The sequence below is a fragment of the Python bivittatus genome, unplaced genomic scaffold (genome assembly GCF_059951505.1).
Source record: "Python bivittatus isolate LINGU-HERP-01145 unplaced genomic scaffold, Pbiv_v1 ctg000180_np1212, whole genome shotgun sequence".
NCBI classification, from domain to species: domain Eukaryota; kingdom Metazoa; phylum Chordata; class Lepidosauria; order Squamata; family Pythonidae; genus Python; species Python bivittatus.
Genome location: NW_028277047.1, coordinates 6,508,693 through 6,530,851, shown reverse-complemented (window position 1 = coordinate 6,530,851; position 22,159 = coordinate 6,508,693). Strand labels below are relative to the sequence as shown.

The window sequence follows — 22,159 nt, the reverse complement described above, 5'->3', positions numbered from 1 at the left end:
TTCCTTTGTGGATCAGATTCCATTGGCCAGGCCTTCCAGGCAATTTGCAAATGATCTAGCTGGAAAGGCAACTTCCCATTCACTGAACCACAGCTGCATTAAAAAAGGAACTTCCCACCCATCCTCCTTCCAAAACTGAAATGAAGAAACTTTGGGAGAAGGCAGGACTTCTGCTAAATTTTAATACTGAAAATAGAAACCCTGGCTCAGAATTCTTTCGTTCTGGCAATGACCCGGTTCACACGGTGTGCTAAATCATGATTTGCTGACTCCATCTCCAACTCAAGAATTTGCAGGAAGGACCCAAAGGTGTAGCGAGTTACTGTAGAGGAGTCCAGCCCAAATATCGTCAGTGCCTGTCCTGGATGGTAGAACCTGGATCTAGTTTTGGAAACAAAACCCAGCTCTGCCGTGTGAAAATAATTGGGCTTGGTAGAAGTATGTAGGATTGGGAACCTGATTTTTGCATCCTAGATACCCTAGGGCGGGGTTCCTCAACCTTGGCGACTTGAAGAGGGGTGGACTTCAACTCCCAGAATTCCCCAGCCAGCCTTGGGAATTCTGGGAGTTGAAGTCCACCCCTCTTCAAGTCGCCAAGGTTGAGGAACCCTGCCCTAGTGGGATTTGCACAAGATAAAACGGATTTGGTCTGTTTGGGGCTCTTCTCGACACCTTGTGTGAAATAAGTGGGTCCATAAAACCATTCGTTCATTGGGCACTGAATGTTACGCAGACCCCGAAACTGAAGATTGTCCTTTTGGAAATCTTTGGTTTGCTGGATCTGGGTTTACAGCTTCTTTTTGCTCAGGGTGGATCTGATCTCCCCCTTGGAAGCTGTGAATCCAGACGTGGATATTCACGGGGAGGGGAGAATTCCTGACTTGGGGGAAAACGCTTGCCGATAGAAGGGCATCTCTGTGGCTCGGGGTTGGACGGTGGAGTCCTCGGGGTTCTCTGAGCTCGGTGGTTTTCTTGCAAACATTTCATTACTCGGCTAGGCCACATCTTCAGTGCTAGAAGGGAGTGGGTTTGCTCTCTGTTTATATAGAGTGGCGTGCCCTGCCAGTGTTGGTGGGGGTGGGTTCCTTGATCCGTTTGCCCTCCTGTGCTGCCTCCGTGGCATTGCAATAGGCCCAAATTTGCTGCTGCGCAGAGTGCTGAAAATGGATTACGTGTCCTCCGAGAATGAGTGGAGGAAAAGGCATGGTTGCAACCTGATAAGCACGTTTTCCTGCCACTCCCAACTTATCCCGCCTGGCCTTTGTGCCCGGTTGCAGCTGGTTGCCTTCCCGTTAGTCAAATTACCAGAGGGTGCTGAGCGATCCCAGAAAACAGCTCCTCAGCAGTAAAGAACTTCCGTCCTGCACAGCAATTGCTCTTTTATTATTTATTTTATTAGGTTGATTGATTGATTGATCATATTTATAGAGCCGCCCATCTCCCAAGAGTGACTCTGGGAGGAGGACAATACTCAATTAAAAACTCCTAAATACATATAAAAACAATCATTAAAGCTATAAAAAGTATAAAAAACACACAAAAGAGGAGATGATGATAATCCTAGTCTACCTTTTGATCAGGAACTCAAGACAGCACAGTGTAGTCTTCCCTCCTATTTTCCCCCCACAACGACCCTGCGAGGTAGGCTGGGCTAAGTGTGAACGACTGGCCCAAACTCACCCAATGAGCTTCCACGGCTGACGGACTCAATTCTGGGTATCGCAGGTGCCAGTCTAGCTGCCCCTTCACCCCCACATCACCCTGGCTCTGGTTAGGGAAGGGCAAATTGTCAGCTGAGATTGGAGGCAGAACTATTTTGGCATAGATGGGAGAAGATGGGCCCTGAGAACATTGTTAGTATTATGTTTACTCTTTAGCACTGCCTCCCACAACAACCCTATGAGGTAGGCACAGCAGAAAAAGTGTTTGTAGGAGAAGTTGGGGTTGCTCAACCTGGCACCCCTTTTCCACACAGGGGACGTGGTCCAAAATCTGCAGGAAGAAGCAAGGGCAGGATTGGGGTTTCCAAGGAGTCAGGGAGCTTGCACCCCACACTAAGGAAACCACCCTGATTGGATTTGGGGACTGAAACAGACCTTCGAGCAAGGGGGGGATGCATCGTAGAGCTGTTTTACATACTGGCAAGTAAATGAGGCCATTAATTCATCTGCAAGAGGAGGTTCCTATCAAACTATTCCAGTCCTGGGTCTTACCTCACCAGTTTTACTGCTCTAAAAAGCCGAGTTGGGTGCTGGCATCAAGCTCGCGAGATAAGTTATATTTCAGTACAGATTACTTCGGTCCATACATGAACGACATTGCTGGCCTACCTCAGAGGGTTGTGGCAGAACGTACCTGCAAGGTGACCTTTGCAAAGCATTAACAGCAGGTGGCAGCATTTAGCTGACCTTGGCTGAGTGGGAAGAAAGGAAACGTGACTGGAGCTCTTGAAGGTGTTGGAAGGGGGACCATTAGGAAATCACTCGGCTAAGACGGGAATGATAGGGACGAACTGAAGTCAAAGAAAGGAGACGTGTACCAGGTTTAGCACTTTTTGCACCGGCTGCCGCAACAGCTGTCCGGAATTTCAGGCAGGACGGCTTCCCAGCCCTCTTTGAGCCCCCTCCCCCGGGGTTGGTGGGTTTTCCTTTGCGAACTGCCTGCCTTGACGCTCGAGATGCGGCGGCCGGAGGAGCTGCCCTTCATTACCTCCCCCAACCACCCTGCGAGGTAGGCTGGGCCGCGCGGGAAGAGTCCCCGCCCGGCCCACAGCGCCCGCGTCCCCCGCGACCTCCCCAGGCGGGCTCACCTGTCCGTGCTCGGCGCGCCAAGAGAGCCTCGCAGGCGGGCGAAGCCTGCCCGGCCAGGCGGCGGCGGCGGCGGCGGCGGTGCGGGGAGGGCCGGTCCCGCCCTGCCCCACCCGCCGAGGCCGCGGAGCCCCGCAGGCGCGAGGGCGGCGCCGCAGGTCCCGGGCGGGGACCGCGCACCTGCCACCTGGCAGCGGGCGCCGCCGGGATGGAGCTGCGGGCCGTGCCGCGCCCGGGGCGCTTCGGGCTGCTGCTGGCCGCCTACGCGCTCTTCCTGCTGCTGGGCGCCGCCGTCTTCGCCGCCCTGGAGGGGCCCCCGGAGCGCGCCTTGCTGGCCGCCCTGCGCGGCGCCCGCGACGCGCTCCTGGCCGAGCACCGGCCCTGCCTGTCCGAGCAGCAGCTGGCCGGGCTGCTGCGGCGCGTCCTGGGCGCGCGCGGCTACGGCGCCCTCGCGCTGGCCAACGGCTCCGGCGACGCGGTCTGGGAGTTCACCTCGGCGCTCTTCTTCGCCGCCAGCGTGCTCTCCACCACCGGTAAGAGCGCCCGCCGCTGCCCCGCTGCCGCCCGCCCCGCCGGGCTGGGCTGGGCTGGGCTCTCCTCGGCGCGCCGGGCGGGCAAGGGCAGGAGGCGCGCCCGGGAGAGACCTCGCGGCGACCCGCGAGGCAGACTCCGAGCTTGGCTCGATCTAACGGGGAGCCTTTTTCCCTGGGTTCGCGTGTCCTGAGAACCCGGCCAAAGGGCTATTGTAAGGTCCGGCGGATTATGCCACCGTTTCTCAACCTCGGCGACTTTAAGGTGTGTGGACTTCAACGCCCAGAATCCCCCAGCCCCAAGACCATGTCTGGACTTCAACTCCTAGTTGAAGTCCAGACATGGTCTTGAGGCTGGGGAATTCTGGCTGGGGGATTCTGGGCGTTGAAGTCCACACACCTTAAAGTTGTTGAAGTTGACAAACAGCTGTATTATACTGATGGAAAAGTGGGTGAATTTAGGAAACGTGTTGGGAGAACACCACAAGCACAGCCAACCACAATTTTGCTTCAAGTAGAGGGCAGAGAGCCCTTGTGGAAGGTTTCTCCTTCACTATTTGTATAAACTCAGAACATCGGGTTCATCTGGCAAGCTCTGCTTAGTTCTCACAAGTTTCCCAGGTTGATTTAAAACAACCCAGCATCCCAAACTTGGTTGGTTTTAACCCTGGTTAGGGTTTGTTTGTGTGCAACTTAAGGGCAGGACACAAACCCACCCTGTTTGGTTAGGGTTCAAGGTGATGTGTACATCCAGAAAGTGGGTACATTTCAATCATCTAGTTTGATGTGTTGTGCGAATCAAAACCTGCTGGGTCTCGTCCTGATTAGGGAATGTGGGAAGTGCAGGAGGGGCAGGCTGAGAAGAGGAGGACTTGGCGAAAGAATTAATTCACTCGTCGTGTTTCCTGAATTAATGACACTCAAGGCTCTAGTCCACATGATATAAGCCATTCAAATCAGCAATAACCTGATTTGAATGACACTATTCTTATGAAGATAAACTTGAGTGTTGGAAAAAATAGGTTAAGAATCTAATACTTTTTTCTCCAAGTATATCTTTCTGACCTGTTTTGGACCTTTTCAGGGTTCTGGGCCCAGAATTCTAGAAACAAGGCAGAAGGACCATTATTCAGTGGAATATTTTCAGCAGCTGCTCCTTTTTTCTTTCCCCCTCTCTCTCTATTTCCATGCAAGACAACAAGGCAGTTCTGGCTGGGCCATCCTTAGCAATGCAACTGACCTTGTTATAAAATGTGCAGGCATTAAAAAAAAACACACAGAAATTAAGATGCCAATACAAACTACCATTACATACCTTGATAACACGCATGCCAGGTGCCTCCTACTTTAGATATGCTACACGCTCAGTGAGTCAGAATAAATATTCCACCCTGATCATCTCTCGGTCTGGAAAATGCAATTACAGCTGTGTTGGCACTGCGGGTGGGGCAGGCGGGGAGGGGGACAAAACCATGAGAGATTTCTGTATTAAGCAACTTAGCTTGCCCCTGGCGTCATCAGCATCCTGTCCATTGCAGCCCCCATCAAAACTGAGAAACACCAGGTTCAAAATGAAGAACATGGGATCTCCTGGCGTGGAATTATTTCCACTAAGGATAGCCAATGGCAGGTGCCATGTTTCTCCTCAGACATGGCACTTGGCATTGGGGTGCCCGCTATGGCTCAGCCTGAGGGAGTTTAACCATGGCAGCTTGGGTTTCAGCCCAGCCAAGTGAATCTGGAAACAATGCTTATTTTTTGTTGAAGGGCAGAGCCCGTAAATAGGTCGCTGTGCCCCAAATGGGTATTATACAGTATCCCTCTATTGTCTTTGGGAGCAGCAAAGTCAATTACTGGCGCTGGGCCACGCCAAAGAACAACAAACTGGATTAAGCCTCCAAGAACCCTTTCTCCCTTGTGATTTTCCGGTTGGGAAATCGGTAAGTGTAATTTGCTCCTTGGAGCTCCTGTGCCCAAAGCAGAAAAGACATTCTTGGGTAGAGGGTGATGTCTCTGTTTTCAGTATTTCACTTGGAATATATCTTCCCAGGCATAAAGTTGGTGCAGATTATTAATGATCCTTGAAAACCAGAAAACCTAGTTTGTGTAGGCTGGGAATATCACAGTTAAGAATGGTAGTTGTCTCTGCATATCATTTTTTTCCCCTCTCCCTCGTACACACGCGTGGATAAATACCTATAGAACCCACACATCACACTAACCACGGCTTGCTGAGCTTGATGGATAATCACTATTGGCCCGGTATGCAGAAGACAGTAGGACTTGTTCCCATAATCACCTGATTTATTTGAGCTTCGTTGGTGGGCTTTATTTTGTGGCTTAGGCTACGGTGGGAACTTCCTCTGGTTTGAAACTGCAGTGTGGTTTATGGTTAGATGGACAGATTTCTTTGTGACCGTGAAAGGTCTTCGGCGGCGGAACAGGCGGCCTCCTGGAGTTGTGGGGGTCCATCACAGGAGGTTTCAAGCAAAGATTGGACAGCTGTTGGACTGGGGGGGGCTGAGGATTCTTGCTCGAGGCAGGGGGTTAGACCAGAAGACCTCGAAGGTCCCTACCAACTTTGAGAGTCTGTGGTATGTTTAGCAAACTTGGAGAGTGATAATCGAGAGCAGTGTTTCTCAAGCTTGTCAACTTGAAGATGGGTGGACTTCAACTCCCAGAATTCCCCAGCCAGCCATGCTGGCTGGGGAATTCTGGGAGTTGAAGTCCACCCATCTTCAAGTTGACAAGCTTGAGAAACACTGCTCTAGAGCACCACAAGTTCCCTGGTCTTGATCTTCTTTGAATCCAAACAGACAAGCACCTGACACGCAACACCCTAGACTTAACAATTGTGGATAAGACAGACAAAAATAAGTCTGGATAGTGGACACTGCAATACCTGGAGGCAGCCGAATAGGAGAGAAAGAACTGGAGAAAATCACAGGACACAAAGACCTGCAAATAGAAGGAGAACGACCGTGGCAAAAGGAAGCAAAGATAGTACCAAGAGTAATAGTCGCTTGGGTGCCATCCCTAAACATCTGGAGCACCCCTTGAGCACTTTGGCATTGACCAAATCGCCATCGGTCCATTGCAAAAGGCAGCTTTGCTTGGAATAGTTTACATCCTGCGACGATACTTTTAACCCCATCAAACAACATCTGCTTATCCCAGGTCCTTGGGAAGGACTCGATCAGTGGATAAAAATGCCAAACCCAGTCTAAACATCTGGCTGACACTGCGACTAACCATAATAATAATAATAATAATAATAATAATAATAATATATTAAATGAATATGCCACCCACTCCTTACAACTCTCGGCAGTTACTGAACATAGGCCCTTCTGGGTCACAAAAACACAAGATAATCCTGTCCCGTATTTCATGAATTGGTAATTTTTCATAATTTCCTATTTTTTCCCCCTATCCCTTTGGAGAGGCTGGAGCTGTGAAATGCACGTGCTTGGCTGGTGACTGTCAGAATCTGTTACCCTTTTAATACACTTTCAATTCCACAGTGATTGAAATTGTTTTCCCCAGGGCAGGCATGCCAGTTAGAAAGGGATTATTACACCAATTCACTTTCCTGGAATTAAAAGTGTGCGTAGGATGCCAAATCTAGCCAGAGTGTGCTTATGGTGACAACTTTTTTTTATTTAAAAAAAAAAAACTCAATCCAGATCAAACAAGCTCCTATTTAAATGTATAAATACACAGAGAGAGATCCTACTAAATCGTTAACATTTTAAAACCTGACCCATCTTCTAAAGGGGAAGAGAATGAGGACCAGATGCAGCTTTGAGAAGGTGTGCATCCCATAATTTAGGAGCCGGGCAAGAGATGGCATTCCTTTAATACTGAATTCAGATCAATTCCATTCACCCCCCATCATTTACGGAAATAAGTGGCTTCCGAAGCCAAATAATTATTACACCAATTCACTTTCCTGGAATTAAAAGTGTGCATAGGATGCCAAATCTAGCCAGAGTGTGCTTATGGTGACAACAAATAATAATAATTTTTTAATTAATTGTACGCCGCCCAGAGTCACTTTTTGTGAGATGGGCGGGGCTATATAAATTTGACAAATAAATAATTTGTAAGCTACTGGAATCCAAAAGATTTGGTAGCATAAAGATTTTAGTAATGATGATGATGATCACCATCTAAGCCATGATTTGTTTGTAAGCCACCAGGAGTCTGGAAGATTTGGCAGCAAGAAGGTACAGTAATCTATTCCATCCACAAGGCTTAACCATGGTTAGTTTAACTGTGTGACATCAACCACAACTACTGGCTTTGCAGAAACCCTAAGTCACAATTGAGCGAACCACTATTATAAAGGTAAGAAGGACATGAGAGGGGAGGGCTGAAGGGAAGGTCCGTCCCCCTCAGCCCCCCCCAAGGTTGTAGCAGTGGGGATAAAATAAGGGGATCCCCTTCCATCCTGGTCTCAGGTTTGCAGAGCAAAAGGGGGGAAAAGGCAAAATTTAAATAAATGCAGTTTCTCCAGGATTGTTCCTCTTGATCACAGGTTACGGACACATGGTTCCTCTCTCGGACGGGGGCAAAGTTTTCTGCATCTTCTATTGCTTTCTGGGCATCCCAGCAACGTTATTGTTCGTCACCTGCCTACTCCGAGTCCTGTTGCCCCTCCTAAGCTACCGGCCGGTGCAATACATTCACGCCCGCTGGGGCTTCCCGCGGGCCCACGTGGCTTTAGGACACTCGATGGTGCTGGGGTTAGCCACCCTCACCCTCTTCATCCTCGTCCCTGCCATCTGCTTCTGGGCCCTGGAGGACAACTGGACCTTCCTGGAGTCGATATACTTCTGCTTCATCTCGCTCAGCACCATTGGCTTGGGGGACTTTGTACCCCGAGGCAGCTCGCAACCATCGCTCCATGGGCTTTACGAGCTGAGCCTCACTTGTAAGTCGTCAGAAATTAAGCGGGAGGGATGGGTCTGGCATCCAGGAATCCAGGTCACTGGCGAAAGGATCTGCGTCCCTTAATTGACTCTCGGGAGCATTTTTCTCCCCATCGCGGTTTGCTCTTCTGTCCGGCTTGAAGGACAAGGCCCAGGAAGATGGAGGATTGAGCTGAATTGCAGCAAAGAGGGGAAGATATTTGCTCCTGGCCAAAGGCACCCCAAAACCTAGAGCCAGTCTGCAGAATAGATAGGGCCCCCCAGCAACCGGTAGGACCCTGATACAGGCTATGCCACTGTGCCCACCCTGGTCCTGCTTTAAAAAAATGATTGGTTCTCACGAGCAACAAGCAAAGATATTTCGGTTTGGGGGTTTTAGAGGTCAGGAGGGCAAAACCGATCTCAGTTGGACTACTGGAAAGCTAATGTGCTGTCTTGGTGTGCTGGACTTCCAACACCCATCATCCCCAGCTAACATGACCAGAATCTTGCAGCCTGAGGATTCGGAGAGTAAAAGTCAGAAGCCGGGCTGGCTGCACTGAGCCAGGATTTAGGTAAAACAGGTGAATAAACAGCACCTGGTTTGCTAGGCTAGGCTTAGGGTTAAATTTTGGGGTGAATCCAGGCATGGCAAGGAAAAGGATTTGTTAGTTTGCTGAGTTTTGTTATGCTGAGGAAGAGCATGTTTGTTTAACTGGGTTAAGCCTAGTTTAAACTCCATTTTTCATAAGTTTCTTGTCTCTTGGAGAAATCAAAATACAATAGAGAGTAGCTAGAGATTTAGGGGCGCAAAAATGGGTAGGGGCACAATTGCCCCGATCTATATTTGTAGTGTGTGTATGGGTGCACACATATATGTGCACACACACACACATACACTAAACAGGATTACAGAATTAATCTTCTGGAGCTGCACCAAGTCCACTGAACTATAAATTAATCCAATAGGCTGTTTGTGCAAATGTTAACTGGGAGAACTTTCAGTGACATAATTACGCTTCCTGTGTGACCCCAGCCTTTTAGACTGCAAGAGGAGACATGGGGGGGAGAGTTCTTCACTTGTTCTCCACTCCCCCCCCCATAACCCATCTTAGCCACGACACCTAGCCAACATTGGCTGACCTTGGAAAGCTAAATAGGATTGGACTTGGTTATCCAGTCTCTTAGGAGACAACAAAGCAATCTCAGGGCTGTAGACGAGACTGGGAAAGTGATAATACAGTCTGAGTCAGACTTGCTTCGTGGATGGGAGACCACCAGGAAATGCCAGGATTGTAAGCTTGGTTGCCAAGTTGAAAAAACTTACCGGAAGGAGGCCAAGCCAAACTACTTCCATGCCCTTGCCCGGCATGGTCACAAAGTCACCTCGAGTCACTTTACCTTCTCTGCCCTTTCTCAGGCTACCTGCTCATCGGTTTGCTAGCCATGCTGGTGACCCTGGAAACAGCTTACCAGCTGCAAGAGATCCGGGCTGCTGTTCGCTTCTTTGCTCCGTCCTGCAACTCGCCGCCGGAGGAGGACGATCGTCTGGGAATCGTGACCAGGGATCAACTTGCCTTGACCACCAATCTCGGACTCTGCTCCCCTGAGAGTTTAACCGAAAGAGGGGCCACTCGGCGTGACCCTCCCACTACACACTAACAGCACCCACAAATCCCCCCCAATATTCTCCCGTTTAGAGAGAAGGCCTAGTAGGGAGAGAGAGATCTTTTGGGGCACGGGGGGATGAATTTTGCACAATTCGATCGAGTTAGGCTTGGACTTGGTGCTCCGTTCCCAACCTTACAAACTCTCGACAAGAATAAAAAGGTCCAGTTTTCAAACAGAAATGGCACAACCAAAAGGGTCATCCTTTGCTTATTTTAAAGAACATTTTATATTCAGGGACCACAGCCAGCGAGTAGTACAGAAGATGGTGCTCGTTTTATTATTTTTATTGCAACTGTATTTGTGGGGTTTTTTCCCCAGTAACAAAATATTGCTGTTTCATGCACAAGATACCACCGATCCTCCTGGCTTTTAAAATGGTGAAAAGGACACTTTAATGCGGCTGTTCTGTTGCTTCCATGAGAATGAAAACCCGCCTTGCCAAAACTTTGATGAGGCAGCAATTAGCAGCTGCCAGAGCAGAAACTGCTTCTAAATCAGTAGTTCCCAACCATGGCAATTTCCCAGGATGTGGACTTCAACTCCCAGAATTCTCATCCATGGCTGCGGAACTCTGGGAGTTGAAGTCCACACATCTGGACCTTGCCAAGGTCAGGAAATGCTCTTCTAAACGAAGCTCACGGTTGCCTCCCACCAAGAATGGGCCAGATTGATTTTTTTCCAGCTCAGTTCTTGGAGGAAAACTCACCCCGCTCTTGACTAGAGATTTTGCTGCACTGGGCTAACCTTTCACTTCCCTCCCATAAGGAACACTTTTCATCGATATTCCGCTGCTGACCTCTTCCCCAGCCGTTCCTTTCATGACAGCAGAAAGTGCAGCCAATACAATTAAAACTGAACTCATTCCGTGAATGAATGCACCCCTACCTTTGCATCCCTCACCAGCTGGTTCTACTTTTGAAGCATTTATTCCAAGGTCCGATACAAATTTAGTGCAAAATACCCAGGCAGGAATGAAGCCCAAATCCAGGAAGAGGTGGGCATAAAGCTTGCCCGTCACCCCATTTGGCACTAGGAGCATTAAAGGCACGATGCGGCTTTGGTACCATCAAGCTTGGGTTGTTTTTTTTTCTTTTTTTAAAGTTGAAAACAAAAGCCCCTTGCAAAGCTTCTTCAGAACGGAGGAGAAACAACCCGTTTTCGAACCCAGAACCGCCTGGCATGCACACACACGCACACACACACCCGCACGCAACCCAATAAATAGTTTCTAAAACAGATCTTTGCAAATTTCTCCCCGAGAGAAACGGGGCTCGGGGGGAGCCCTGCCCTATAAATTCCCATCGAAAGTTTGTCTTCCAGGAGGGCATGGGGAAAAAAGGAAGTGCATCTTAATTTATGCCCCCACAAAAGGGGGGGAAAGTCCACTCAGCAGTTCTCCCTTGCGTGAACGGACAAGCGCAGCAGGCCGGGGCAACAGGCTGGTGGTGGTCCGGGAAACAGGCGGGGCGTTGCAACACTGCAGGGGTGGAGAGAAAGGCACGAACGCTCCTCAGCTGACGCGGCACTTTTCCCGTCGACTCAACTTGTGGCGTCTTTGCTGCAGGCCCCGCTCCAGTCTGGCGTCTTCCTCCAAAGCTCTAAGAGATTTCGGGGTGTGGCGGGGAGGAAGGGGAAGGAACAGAAGGGAAGGTGGGGGAACCGCACCAAGGAAAGCTTCGTTAGGCTCTTCCACAATTACAGCTACGAAGCTCTTCCCACCAAGCCTTGGCAAAAAAACTAGCAGGCTAGTCCTCAGGGTCTTAATGGGGGCGGGGGGGTTATTCCAAACCATGTCGGGGCAGTTCTGAATACAATAAGCTCTTGGTTTAATCACAGCTTTCTCCAAGTCAGAAAATATTGGCCGTATTCTTTTCTCACGTGCTCGCTCTCCCTTCTGGCACATCCCATGTCTGCAAACCACCAAGAAACCACCAACTTTTTGCAAGTTACTGCTGGTTAGAGGAGTGTTTGCAGCACTGCTGGATTTCCAGCCTGCCTCCAGGACCAATTCTTCCTATTCACCCCGATTCCCAAGTCACTCGCTTTCCTACTGAATATAAAAGAAAGGACCTGCAAGATGATGGGGACCTTAACCACGTTCTTCTCTATCCTTTGCTGGGGGAAAAAACCCAAGTGAGAACTTTCCACAAAAATCTCTCACGGGAAAGATGTAATCTGATTTTATTCAATATCAGGGTTGCAGGCCTCATTATTCAAAATTTTCTCTACCACACTTAGTCTCTGCCCTCTTCCTGCCAACACAATTCCTACAGTTCTGATTGATTTTTCTCTATAGCTAAGAGATGGAACCCATGGATTTTTGCCTGCAATCTCTGGGCAATGATAAATCAAATCCACGCTGTGCTGACTGAGCTGATGGGAATCAATTCGGTTCCCCAGACAGAAAACACCACCGTGTGCCATCGCTATTGTTCCTCCCCACACGGCCCCCAAAAGGCATAAACAGATTCGTTTTCTTCAGATGGAACAATCCTGAAATTCAAAGTCTTGCTAAACTGGGAGTACTTCCCCTTCTGGCTCAGATTAAGAAAAGCTGGGCTATATTTAGAGGGGGGAAACTACTCTGCATATGCACAGAGGCATGAATGCCTTCACCACTATACTGCAGCTAAGGGCTACAATAGGAAGGTATAAACTTTTGGGCGGGGTGTTTGGTAAAGAGTGGGTGAGCATGGCCAAAACTTGGATTTTGTTCTATTTTGATTTCAAAGTAATTAAAGTCAGATTAAATGCCAGATTCTCCAGCTCCATCAAAATTCCTCCCTTCAACACAGAACAGTTACAGTTTGGACACAACTGGGAGAAGATTTTTGGGAGCCCCATGACAGAGCATTTGGGGGATGTACATAGAACACACACCCCACCTTGGTTGTGCCCTTGTATCTAGAATATTTGAGCGGTAGGTAGGTAGGTAGGTAGGTAGGTAGGAAGGAAGGAAGGAAGGAAGGAAGGAAGGAAGGAAGGAAGGACGGAAGGAAGGAAGGACGGAAGGAAGGAAGAAAGAGAAAGAGAAAGAGAAAGAGAAAGAGAAAGAGACAGAGACAGAGACAGAGACAGAGGGAGGGAGGAAAAGAAGGAGAGAGAGAAAGGAAGGAAGGAAGGAAGGAAGGAAGGAAGGAAGGAAGGAAGGAAGGAAGGAAGGAAGGAAGGAAGGAAGGAAGGAAGGAAGGAAGGGAGGGAGGGAGGGAGGGAAAGAGAGAAAGACAGAAGGAGGGAGGAAGGAAGGAAAAGAAGGAGAGAGAGAAAGAGGAAGGAAGGAAGGAAGGAAGGAAGGAAGGAAGGAAGGAAGGAAGGAAGGAAGGAAGGAAGGAAGGAAGGAAGGAAGGAAAAGAGAGAAAGAAAGAAAGAGACAGAGGGAGGACGGAAGGAAGGAAAGAAAAAGAGCGAGAGAAAGAGGAAGGAAGGAAGGAAAAGAAAGAGAGAGAGAAAGAGGGAAGGAAGGAAGGAAGGAAGGAAGGAAAAGAGAGAAAGAAAGAAAGAGACAGAGGGAGGATGGAAGGAAGGAAAGAAAAAGAGCGAGAGAAAGAGGAAGGAAGGAAGGAAGGAAAAGAAAGAGAGAGAGAAAGAGGGAGGGAAGGAAGGAAGGAAGGAAGGAAGGAAGGAAGGAAGGAAGGAAGGAAGGAAGGAAGGAAGGAAGGAAGGAAGGAAGGGAGCCAACTCACATCCGCTCTTTGATATCCAGATCTCTGACTAATTCATCCCGTTGATTCACCAGCGAGACCAGTTCTTCCAGAAGGAGCTGCTCCCGTTGCTGGTGGGCTTCTGTTTTGAGCCAGTCTGCAGAGCCGAGAAAACAAGCAGAAAGACCACGCTTTCCATCAAGTTGTTCCCTGAAAAGCTTCGGCGGCTGCCTTTCCAGATCGAGCCGTGGAGAAAAGCAAGTTTTCAAAAAGGAGAGGGACTCTACGTTCTTTTAAAAAGCAAGAGAGGGGTTGAAAGAACAGCCAGGGAAGGGGAAAAAAACAACATCCCCAATTTATGTGGTTGAAAAGCTGAGCCTGGCATCAAAAGGGGGGGGGGACTTTAAAAAACCCCAAGGAATGAGAAAAAGGGAGCAAAACTGTGGAACTCCCCATTAAAGATCTGCCAATTTCAGTCTAAGATTACCTGGTCCTAAACTGTGTTATGATCTGTGATTGTAACTATCAAGGTATACGGATTTTATGCACTTTCACTGCCACCACCAATAAGGCCGTTGTAGATCACTATCCTCGTGAGCTGACACAAGGACAGGCTCAGCAGCTAGCTGCTTCCACCCCCACCCCACCCCTTCTTGCTCTGAAGAGCTACAACACCCCTGTATGGCAGGCATCTGGAGACACCTAGGGAGGCCCCGAGTCCAAGCTTCCTGGTGCTCTTTGCTCCAGTTAGTTACAATCAGCCCCAGCCACCATTTTCCTCTCCCCTCCCCGCAACCTTGCCGAGACCCCAGCCCTCACCTTCAATAGCCATCATGGCACGAAGCTCGCGACTCAGAAGCTCAAACCGTCGTTCCAGGTCTTGTTCTTCTATCCTGAAGGAAAAGTCCAAGCGGCTACGTTCAGACTCCGATTCCAGGAGTGGGGGATGCACCAAGGGGGGCAGGAAAAACCAGGGGGTCCAACTTAAAGCTCAACCCCCAGCCACAGGGGAGGGAAACAAAGATGCAACGTTTTCAATTTTAATCTCAGCGGCAGGTCGGTAAGTGTAACCGGATCATGGTTGTTCTGTCTCTTACTCACAACAGCTGTAGCTGGTCCTGCCGCCGGATCAGGGCGTTCTTCTTATTCACCAGCGTGAACCATTCTTGGATCAGTTCCTCCTCCTTCAACTTGTCTGCACCTAAAGGGAAGGGAGCACGAGGAAGGACTGACGGGTGCCCTTCAGCCGCCAGAGCCTGACCCCGTCAGCCTGCCCTAAACATCTGGATAACTTTCCAGGGCTTGTCTCAGCGTCTCAGTTCAACATTCACGGAAAGGCTCGCTATCCATGTTTCCCATGGGTGAAAACACTATGCAGTTTTCACGTTTGTGGATGTGTGCGTGGAAGTGGGGATATGCGTAAAAAGGGGGCTTTTTGAGCACCTTTTCTCAAGTGTGGGTTATTTACTCAAAATGTAAATGAGCTTACAATGGAATAGGGGTTTTATCTTTGACGCTGGTGTCCTTGTTAAACATTGTCAGCTTCGGCATCAAACTTCAGCATTAGGTAGGGAAAGACGGTCAATGTAAAAAAACAAAACTGAAATTTGGCAGTCTGGTAACAGGCCAGTGAGGGTTTGCAGTAGTTTTTTCCAACCTAAAACAATCCAGAGGGGTTCAAACTACAATGCCCAGAATTCTAAGCCTTCCTGGCCAAAGGCTGGGAATTCTGGGAAGGGCAACCTGGAGAGGGCCAGGTTGAAGAAGGCTTTTAATACAGATTAAAATTTCTTTGCGTCAAGCTTGAAGACACATTCATCGACACATTTCCTGCGACGACAACAACAAAGAAGCAGTTTGCCACTGCCTTCTGGGATATTTTTCCAACCTCCCAATCTCGCCTACAGTTGCGGGATCGCCTGATGGTCTCCCATCCAAGTGACCTCTAACCTTCGGCTGTTTGTGTAATGGCATAAAAACGTCAGAAGTAAATAAATTCCTGCTTAGCTTTTCCAGATCAGCCAAGGCTTGCTGGGGGCTGTCTCCTAGGTACTCTTAAACCAAGAATCATTAAAGAAGCAATGAGAGTCGCCTACCCTGGACTGCTACAATTTCCCAAATATTTTCAGAGAAACCGAGAATAGTGGTCGCCCAACGGCTCATCTCTGTGCAGTCCCACAATCAGACAGCAGATGGCAGCAGACGCCCAGAATGAACAGGCAAGGATCCTTATATTCTGATCACCGGCTTCTAAAGTCAGTTCTTCCTTTTCTGACACTATCAAATGTGGGTTCACTGGCACAAGTTAGTTTTCTTTGCCCCCCCCCTTTTTTTTCTGGAAAGCTATCAGCAACCCCAGCTGATCCTGAAAAGCTAAGTGGATTTGACTGGCGTTCTTTGGAAATCCAAGTTCCACCGAGGAATTATTCAAGAAACGTCATACCAAAAAACATGGGCCATACGACATAAAATGTCATACGACCTAAATATTTTGTCCTTACAAAAGTTTGTCTAATCTGTTTGTTATAAGGCCCAATGCACTTTGAAAGAGGGCCTCTCCTATTATTATTAGGGTTGTTATCATTATCATTATCAGGAACTGAATTGGGAAAATCTGGCTTCTGACGCTCTTCCCCAGCAGGAATCCATGAATCCCATTTCTACCTGTTTCCATCAGACTCCGCAGGTCCTTCTCCACCACGGCTGCCCGCCCATCAATTTGCTTCTGTTCATTCTCCAAAGCCCGGAGTTCAGCGACCACATACTGGCTGGTATCTTGAAATTTCTACGATAAAACAACAGAAGGGATTGAAAACTGCTGTTCGGGGTTTTGGAGGATGCTAAGACCCATGGCAGTGGGGGAGGAGGTAGGGGAAGGGCTAAGCCACCTACAACCCTCCCTAAAGCCTAAATACCTGGTTTGGAAAATAAGATTTTACAGAAATGCCCTTTGCTGGGGACTCATGTTCCTGGATCTCATGAGAGCTAGAAGCTTGTTCAGTTTTAAAAGTTTCTCCAGAGCCTGAACGGGTTTCCAAAGCTGCAGTTTAGGCAAACTCTTGAAAGACCACTTAGTCCATCCCACTGCTCAACAAGATGTAAACGTTCAAGGAAAATTTGGCAGTCTTGAATAGCTGCACTGATTTACAGCTTGTTTCTGAGCGGTTTCTTACCTATAAAAGCCCCTAAAGGGCTCACACACAGGGTGTCTCAAAGATGGCCTCTTCCCATACAAGGTATTATGTGAATCCCAAAAACTGGCTTAATTCAGTAACCAAGTTAACTAAGGTACATGAGCTTTTGGGTCCTCAGGGGACTGTACTACACTGACTTTCACAACAAGCTTTCCACTCTGGGAAAAAATCTTTCCCTTGAATATGGGGCGGGTGGTCTACCTTGGAGTGTGGCTCCTGATTTTAAAAATGAAGATTCTAGTCCTCGGGATACTGAATAAAAGACTTTTTAAAAAGAAAAAGAAAAACCTCTACCATTTGCACTGCCTGGTTTTACAACATGACCAGCTGAATTCTCTTTTTGCCTGACCTGGAGAAACCAGAGATCGGATTTGGAACAACCTTTCCTGGGCTGAGGTCATGCAGAGTTCTTGCAACAAAAAACAGTTCTGGTCACCTCGGCTCTGTTCAGAAATAAAACACTCTTTCTCTCTGAACTTCGCCCCGTGATCACCAGAAACAGAACGCCATTCATCTTTCCTCTTGAGCTCAGGGACCACAAACAGGGGAAGGAAATCTAACGGCGTTGCTCAACTTCCACATGATTTCACAGAAGTCATGAGATGCCCCTCTCCAGGAGCTCGTGTTCTCAGACCTCACAAGAGCTAGAAACTTGTTGAGTTTGAGAAGCCGAGTTTCTCGAGAACTTGAAGGGGCCGTTAAGTTTCCAAGCTGCAGTTTTTGCAAATGCTGTTGCAAGAATCCTAGCCTGGAGGAAGTTTTCATCTGGGTTCTGCGTTTGAGCAGGTTGTGTAAACCCAGAAGAAACCTGAATTTGTGTGACTGCAGTCTGGGCGTGGATTAGACCAGGGTTGCTCAACCTAGGCAACTTTAAGACGTGTGGACTTCAATTCACAGAATTCCCCAGCCAGCCTTGCTGGCTGGGGAATTCTGGGAGTTGAAGTCCACCCAACTTCAAGTGGCCAAGGTTGAGCAACCCTGGGTTAGACTAAATGATCTCTAAGTGCATTGTAAATCTTACATTCCATTTTCTGTCCCCCTAAAGTGAATCGATCTGAAACTATCCAGCCCTCCAGGAGCTTCAATTTGATCTGGAGATTAATCTCCTTGATTTGCCCCTCCATCAGATAACTGCCTCTGAATCTGGAGGTTCATAATCCAGATCCCTGCTTTATAATGCTGCCGTTAAAGCAGCCTGAGTTGCGTTTTCTTACTGTCAATCCACCCGTTCACTCCGCATTTCTCAAGATCGCCCAGACAAACCCAGAACAGTTTGGCTGTCTACGGGTGCAGGAATGCCCAAATCCCTCCAGATCTCAGCATTCACGCACGAGACCCCTCAAGGTGGGATTTCAGTCATTTCATTTCATTTCCATTTTTTTTTTTAATTTTAACTGAATGTGATCGGATGTGTGCTGGTGCCTGGCTTCCAGATTAATGGCAAAAAAAGAGCAACTTTGAATATGAACAAGGAAAACAAAGGAGCTGAGAAGGTAGGCTTGCATTCGCTTTGTTTTGCTGCTCCTGTGTTACAAAGGCCTGGGCTGCCAACTTCCTTCCTGGCCCTGCTCCCTGGTGCTAATTTTGCAGCGGGGTTTTTGCAGCTCATCCCCGGGGTTCCGTTTTTAGTCCTTGCAAAAAGCCAACGTTACTCCCTGCACAACTCTAAGCCAACGATCCACTCTCCCCAAATCCTCACGCCATCACCTGCATCTTACTGGAATTTCTTCTTCATTGCTGTTGGGTTTGAATCCGGAGTCTAGACGTTGATCCGGGGAAGGAACGGTTGGAGAGGCTGCAAGGAAGAGAACGGGAATAAGGCTTGGCTGACTGCAATGGGGAAGCCTGGTTGACGACGACCAGGGGTTCAACAAGAACGAGAGCCCTAAGCTGGAGAGACGATCTGGCATCGATGCCATCTGCCTTAAAAATACGTATTTCCAGGCCCCGCTGAATTCAATCCATTTCAACATCATCATTCCATCCCTTTTATTACTTCCGTTTATTCTATATTACTTTATAAGGCAGATCTTTCCAAACATTTTAATTCCTTTGTTTCTTCTGTACTCTGGGTTTTCAATCTTTTTCTCCCCTTTCCTTTCGTTTTTATTATTATTTTTCATTAAGTTTACACACAGTCTCATTTAATTGTCTCTGGGTGTTTTTTAGTGGATTTAAGGGGTTGGTCCATTTTTATTCTAAGTTGCATTTTGAAGAATTAAAAAAAAACATTTTGTTACTTGGAGCAGTGTCTCTGAAACTTTTATCTCTCAAGACCCCTTTCCGCTTTTAAAAATTGTAGAGGACCCCAAAAGAGCTTTTGTTGATATGAGTTATATGTATCAATACTTACTGCATTAAAAATTAAAATTGATGCATTCAGTCCCACTACCGTTTCTCATGATTGTCTGATGGGATTTTAATATTGAATTAATTTTCAGCACAGGCTGGCAAATAATTCTGATTTATTAGGACCACACTTTAGGAAACACTGACTAAAGGATTGTGCTAAGGGAAGGCCTACCCTACATATATAAGCTGAGAAAATTAAGCTTGAGAAGGAAATTGACCAGTTATGCAGTTGACAAGGTTGGATTCTCTGCTAAAAATGTGAAATTGAATGAGCCACAGTCCAAGGCAGTGTTTCTCAACCTTGGCCACTTGAAGATGGGTGGACTTCAACTCCCAGAATTCCCCAGCCAGCCATGTTGGCTGGGGAATTCTGGGAGTTGAAGTCCACCCAACTTCAAGTTCCCAAGGTTGAGAAACACTGGTCCAAGGGGATTATAAGAAACAACTGATTACTTTAAAAAATGTACAAGAAACAAGAAAAGGGGTTTCTACCTTTTGCACATCTGCAGACACAACTGGATTCAAACAGGGCAGCAACTGAGGCAGCCTTGCACCCATTTTTTCAACTCACCAGATACTGGGCCAATGCTTTTCTGAGCCTCCTGCATCAGTTGGACCCCAATTCCCATCCTCCCCGGCCAAATCCAAGCTCACCTGGTGGTTTTGTTTGCTGGGCCTTTGTCCCCTCATTGCAAACCTCATCCTGGATGAAGACAGAGGAGAAAGCGGATTTAATTGCAACAAACTTTTCACGGCTTTTGAAAAACCCTGGCCCATGTAGCTTTAGATAAACTCACAGCCTTAATACTGTAAAAGCAAAAATCAGCCTGTAAGAGGACAGTCGAAAAGGCTTCCGATCAACCATTTCAAGAGGAGAAATCTTTAAAAAAAAAAACTCTTTCAGGGCAACGGCGTACTTGTAAAGTGAGATATCAAAGAAATGGAGACTTGGCAAAGGATTCCTGCATTGGGCCGTGGGCTGGACTAGAAGACCTTCAAGATCCCTCCTCAGCCTATGATTCTATGAGGTGTTGGCTGGGAAATTAAACAGAAACCTGTTTCAAGTTACGTTGCCACAATTGCTGTATTTCCAGGAAAGAGCGCTTGTTCCCATGCTGAATAAAAACACAATGGCTATGTACACACAACATGCCATGCAAAGCCAAGGAGACAAAAGAAGATCAGGTGATCTGATTCCCACAATGCAGGAAGATAATGGAGGGGCCCCCACCACACCCCCAAAAATAACCAACCACATTTTAGCCTGTCCAGTGGAGCCCCGAGCTGTCACTCCAAAGGATAAGGTTGGAACTCTGCAAAATGCTAAAATTGCTCCATTTTATCTTGGTTTGTCTTTTTGTTATGCAACGGGTGCCCACCCTGAAGGTGACAAAAACAGAGCACACTTAGAGGCTTTCTCAGGTCTGCAGCAATGAAGATGCTCTAATCTGAAATCGCTTAGGGCTCTCTGTGCCCAAAGGAGAAAAACGGTTTTTATTACGATCAGAGATGGGGGGGGGGGAATCAGTTGGCATAACAAATACCAAGCAAGTGAATGTTAGTTAAGAGGGCCCAAATAAACATTTAATTCAGATAAACCAGGAGTTGCTAGTGAATGGACTCTGGCTTTCGGACGGGGCCCAGATCAGTGATATGGCTGTTGCAGTTTACCCTGGTTGGGGCTTCTCAACCAAGCAGAACGCGCACGTGGCAGAAATGGCTACGGGACAGGGCAAAAGAGTGGTAAACTCAGTTGCCCAGAGACTGGTCCTTAGATCAAGGGCAAAATACTTTCTTAGACTTAGGGGTGCATTTACGTCTACCCCGCAGCCTGGGAGTGGGGGTCTGACATCACTGAAATGAGCAGGGCTGAAATTTAAAGAGGGTGGGAGGCTGCACTGAAGAATTCCTGCACTAAGGAGTGGGTTGGTCTAGGTCAGTGTTGTCCAAACTTGGCCACTTTAAGATGTGTGGACTTCAACTCCCAGAATTCCCCAGCCAGCCATGCTGGCTGGGGAATTCTGGGAGTTGAAGTCCACTCATCTTAAAGTGGCCAAGTTTGGACAACCCTGGTCTAGGGGATCTCAGGGATCCCGTCATTTGCCCCGTCAAATCTTCCCCAAAGGGAGAATTCAGATGGATTTAGGAGATTCCAGGGGATCTGAAGAGTCATTGCCAACCCTTCAAACCTCTGCAGGGCTGAGGTTTGCAACTTAGCACCCGCCCTGCCCCCTCAAAACCCCAAAGGTGTGACATTGGTCCTTCTGCGTGCTTATTCTCTATGTACTTAATGATTTCTCTCTTCAGTCAGCGCCAATATTTCAAGCTGACTTTTGGAAGTCACGCCCAAGGCTTTGTGCAAACAGAATCCTGCTTTAAACATCATATTCTCAAAACTGAAATGTGTCAGACTTCAAGTCCAGGGTAAACTCCAGTTGGAAGAGTGCTGTGCTGTTAACAATCCTCCATTGTTATTTTACTCCTATTTATTATTTCATGCTGTTCTTTGATGGACAGGTGTAATTGCACATTTGTTTTAAGGTTACATTATGCTTTAAACCACTGTGACCTGTTCTAGACCCAGCGTTTCTCAACCTCGGCAGCTTTAAGATGGGTGGACTTCAACTCCCAGAATTCCCCAGCCAGCATACGCTGGCTAGGGAATTCTGGGAGTTGAAGTCCACCCATCTTAAAGTTGTTGATTACCAATGTTTCTTAACTTGTCAACTTTTAGATTGTAAATATACTTGTTCAGAAAAGCGATCCGCTTCCATTAGTAAAACCGTCTTGCTGATCCCACCCCCTTTGACAACATCCCCAGAATAAATACCCAAGTATAATAGCAATTCATCCCCATAGAGTTAGTCATTGCTTAACAGTCCTAACTGAGACCGGAATTTCCGTCACTAAGCGAAGCAGTTGTTAAGCGAAACATCACGTGACTGCACCGTTTGGCGATGGCAGTTCCGGTAGTCCCAGTTGCAGTTGTTAGGCCAGGACTTCACACTTCTCCTGCCCTGTGTGAACTGCCAGCTCCATCCCACTGCCTCC

General features: G+C 47.8%; 2 protein-coding genes across 6 annotated transcripts in view; one reads left to right on the top strand and one right to left on the bottom strand.

The window, feature by feature from the left end:
• Positions 1-2,947: 2,947 nt before the first annotated feature.
• On the top strand, positions 2,948-10,100 carry KCNK7 (potassium two pore domain channel subfamily K member 7). Its single transcript, XM_088137455.1, has 3 exons — positions 2,948-3,340; positions 7,878-8,273; positions 9,671-10,100. The coding sequence occupies exons 1-3, from the start codon at positions 3,016-3,018 to the stop codon at positions 9,910-9,912; spliced, it is 963 nt and encodes a 320-aa protein (XP_087993581.1). The 5' UTR covers positions 2,948-3,015; the 3' UTR covers positions 9,913-10,100.
• A 72-nt stretch (positions 10,101-10,172) lies between these two features.
• The window catches only part of EHBP1L1 (EH domain binding protein 1 like 1), a 40,370-nt gene continuing 28,383 nt past the window's right edge, over positions 10,173-22,159 (bottom strand). For 4 of the 5 annotated variants that reach the window (XM_088137453.1, XM_088137451.1, XM_025168590.2 and 1 more), the window contains 7 exons: positions 19,763-19,811; positions 18,475-18,551; positions 16,227-16,347; positions 14,664-14,763; positions 14,382-14,455; positions 13,605-13,719; positions 10,173-11,519 (listed from right to left, as the gene is read on the bottom strand). In XM_088137453.1, coding sequence (XP_087993579.1) covers positions 11,432-11,519; positions 13,605-13,719; positions 14,382-14,455; positions 14,664-14,763; positions 16,227-16,347; positions 18,475-18,551; positions 19,763-19,811 — 624 coding nt within the window. In that variant the 3' untranslated portion in view covers positions 10,173-11,431. Of the gene's footprint in view, positions 11,520-13,604; positions 13,720-14,381; positions 14,456-14,663; positions 14,764-16,226; positions 16,348-18,463; positions 18,552-19,762; positions 19,812-22,159 lie in introns of those variants that run through there. The other variant, XR_015795560.1, reaches the window with a different exon arrangement.

Bases quoted from the DNA above. Each gene is read 5' to 3' on its own strand.
- KCNK7 (XM_088137455.1), top strand. From the start codon at position 3,016: ATGGAGCTGCGGGCCGTGCCGCGCCCGGGGCGCTTCGGGCTGCTGCTG. The intron at 3,341-7,877 runs GTAAGAGCGCCC...TCTTGATCACAG, and splicing joins CAGCGTGCTCTCCACCACCG to GTTACGGACACATGGTTCCT. The intron at 8,274-9,670 runs GTAAGTCGTCAG...GCCCTTTCTCAG, and splicing joins TTACGAGCTGAGCCTCACTT to GCTACCTGCTCATCGGTTTG.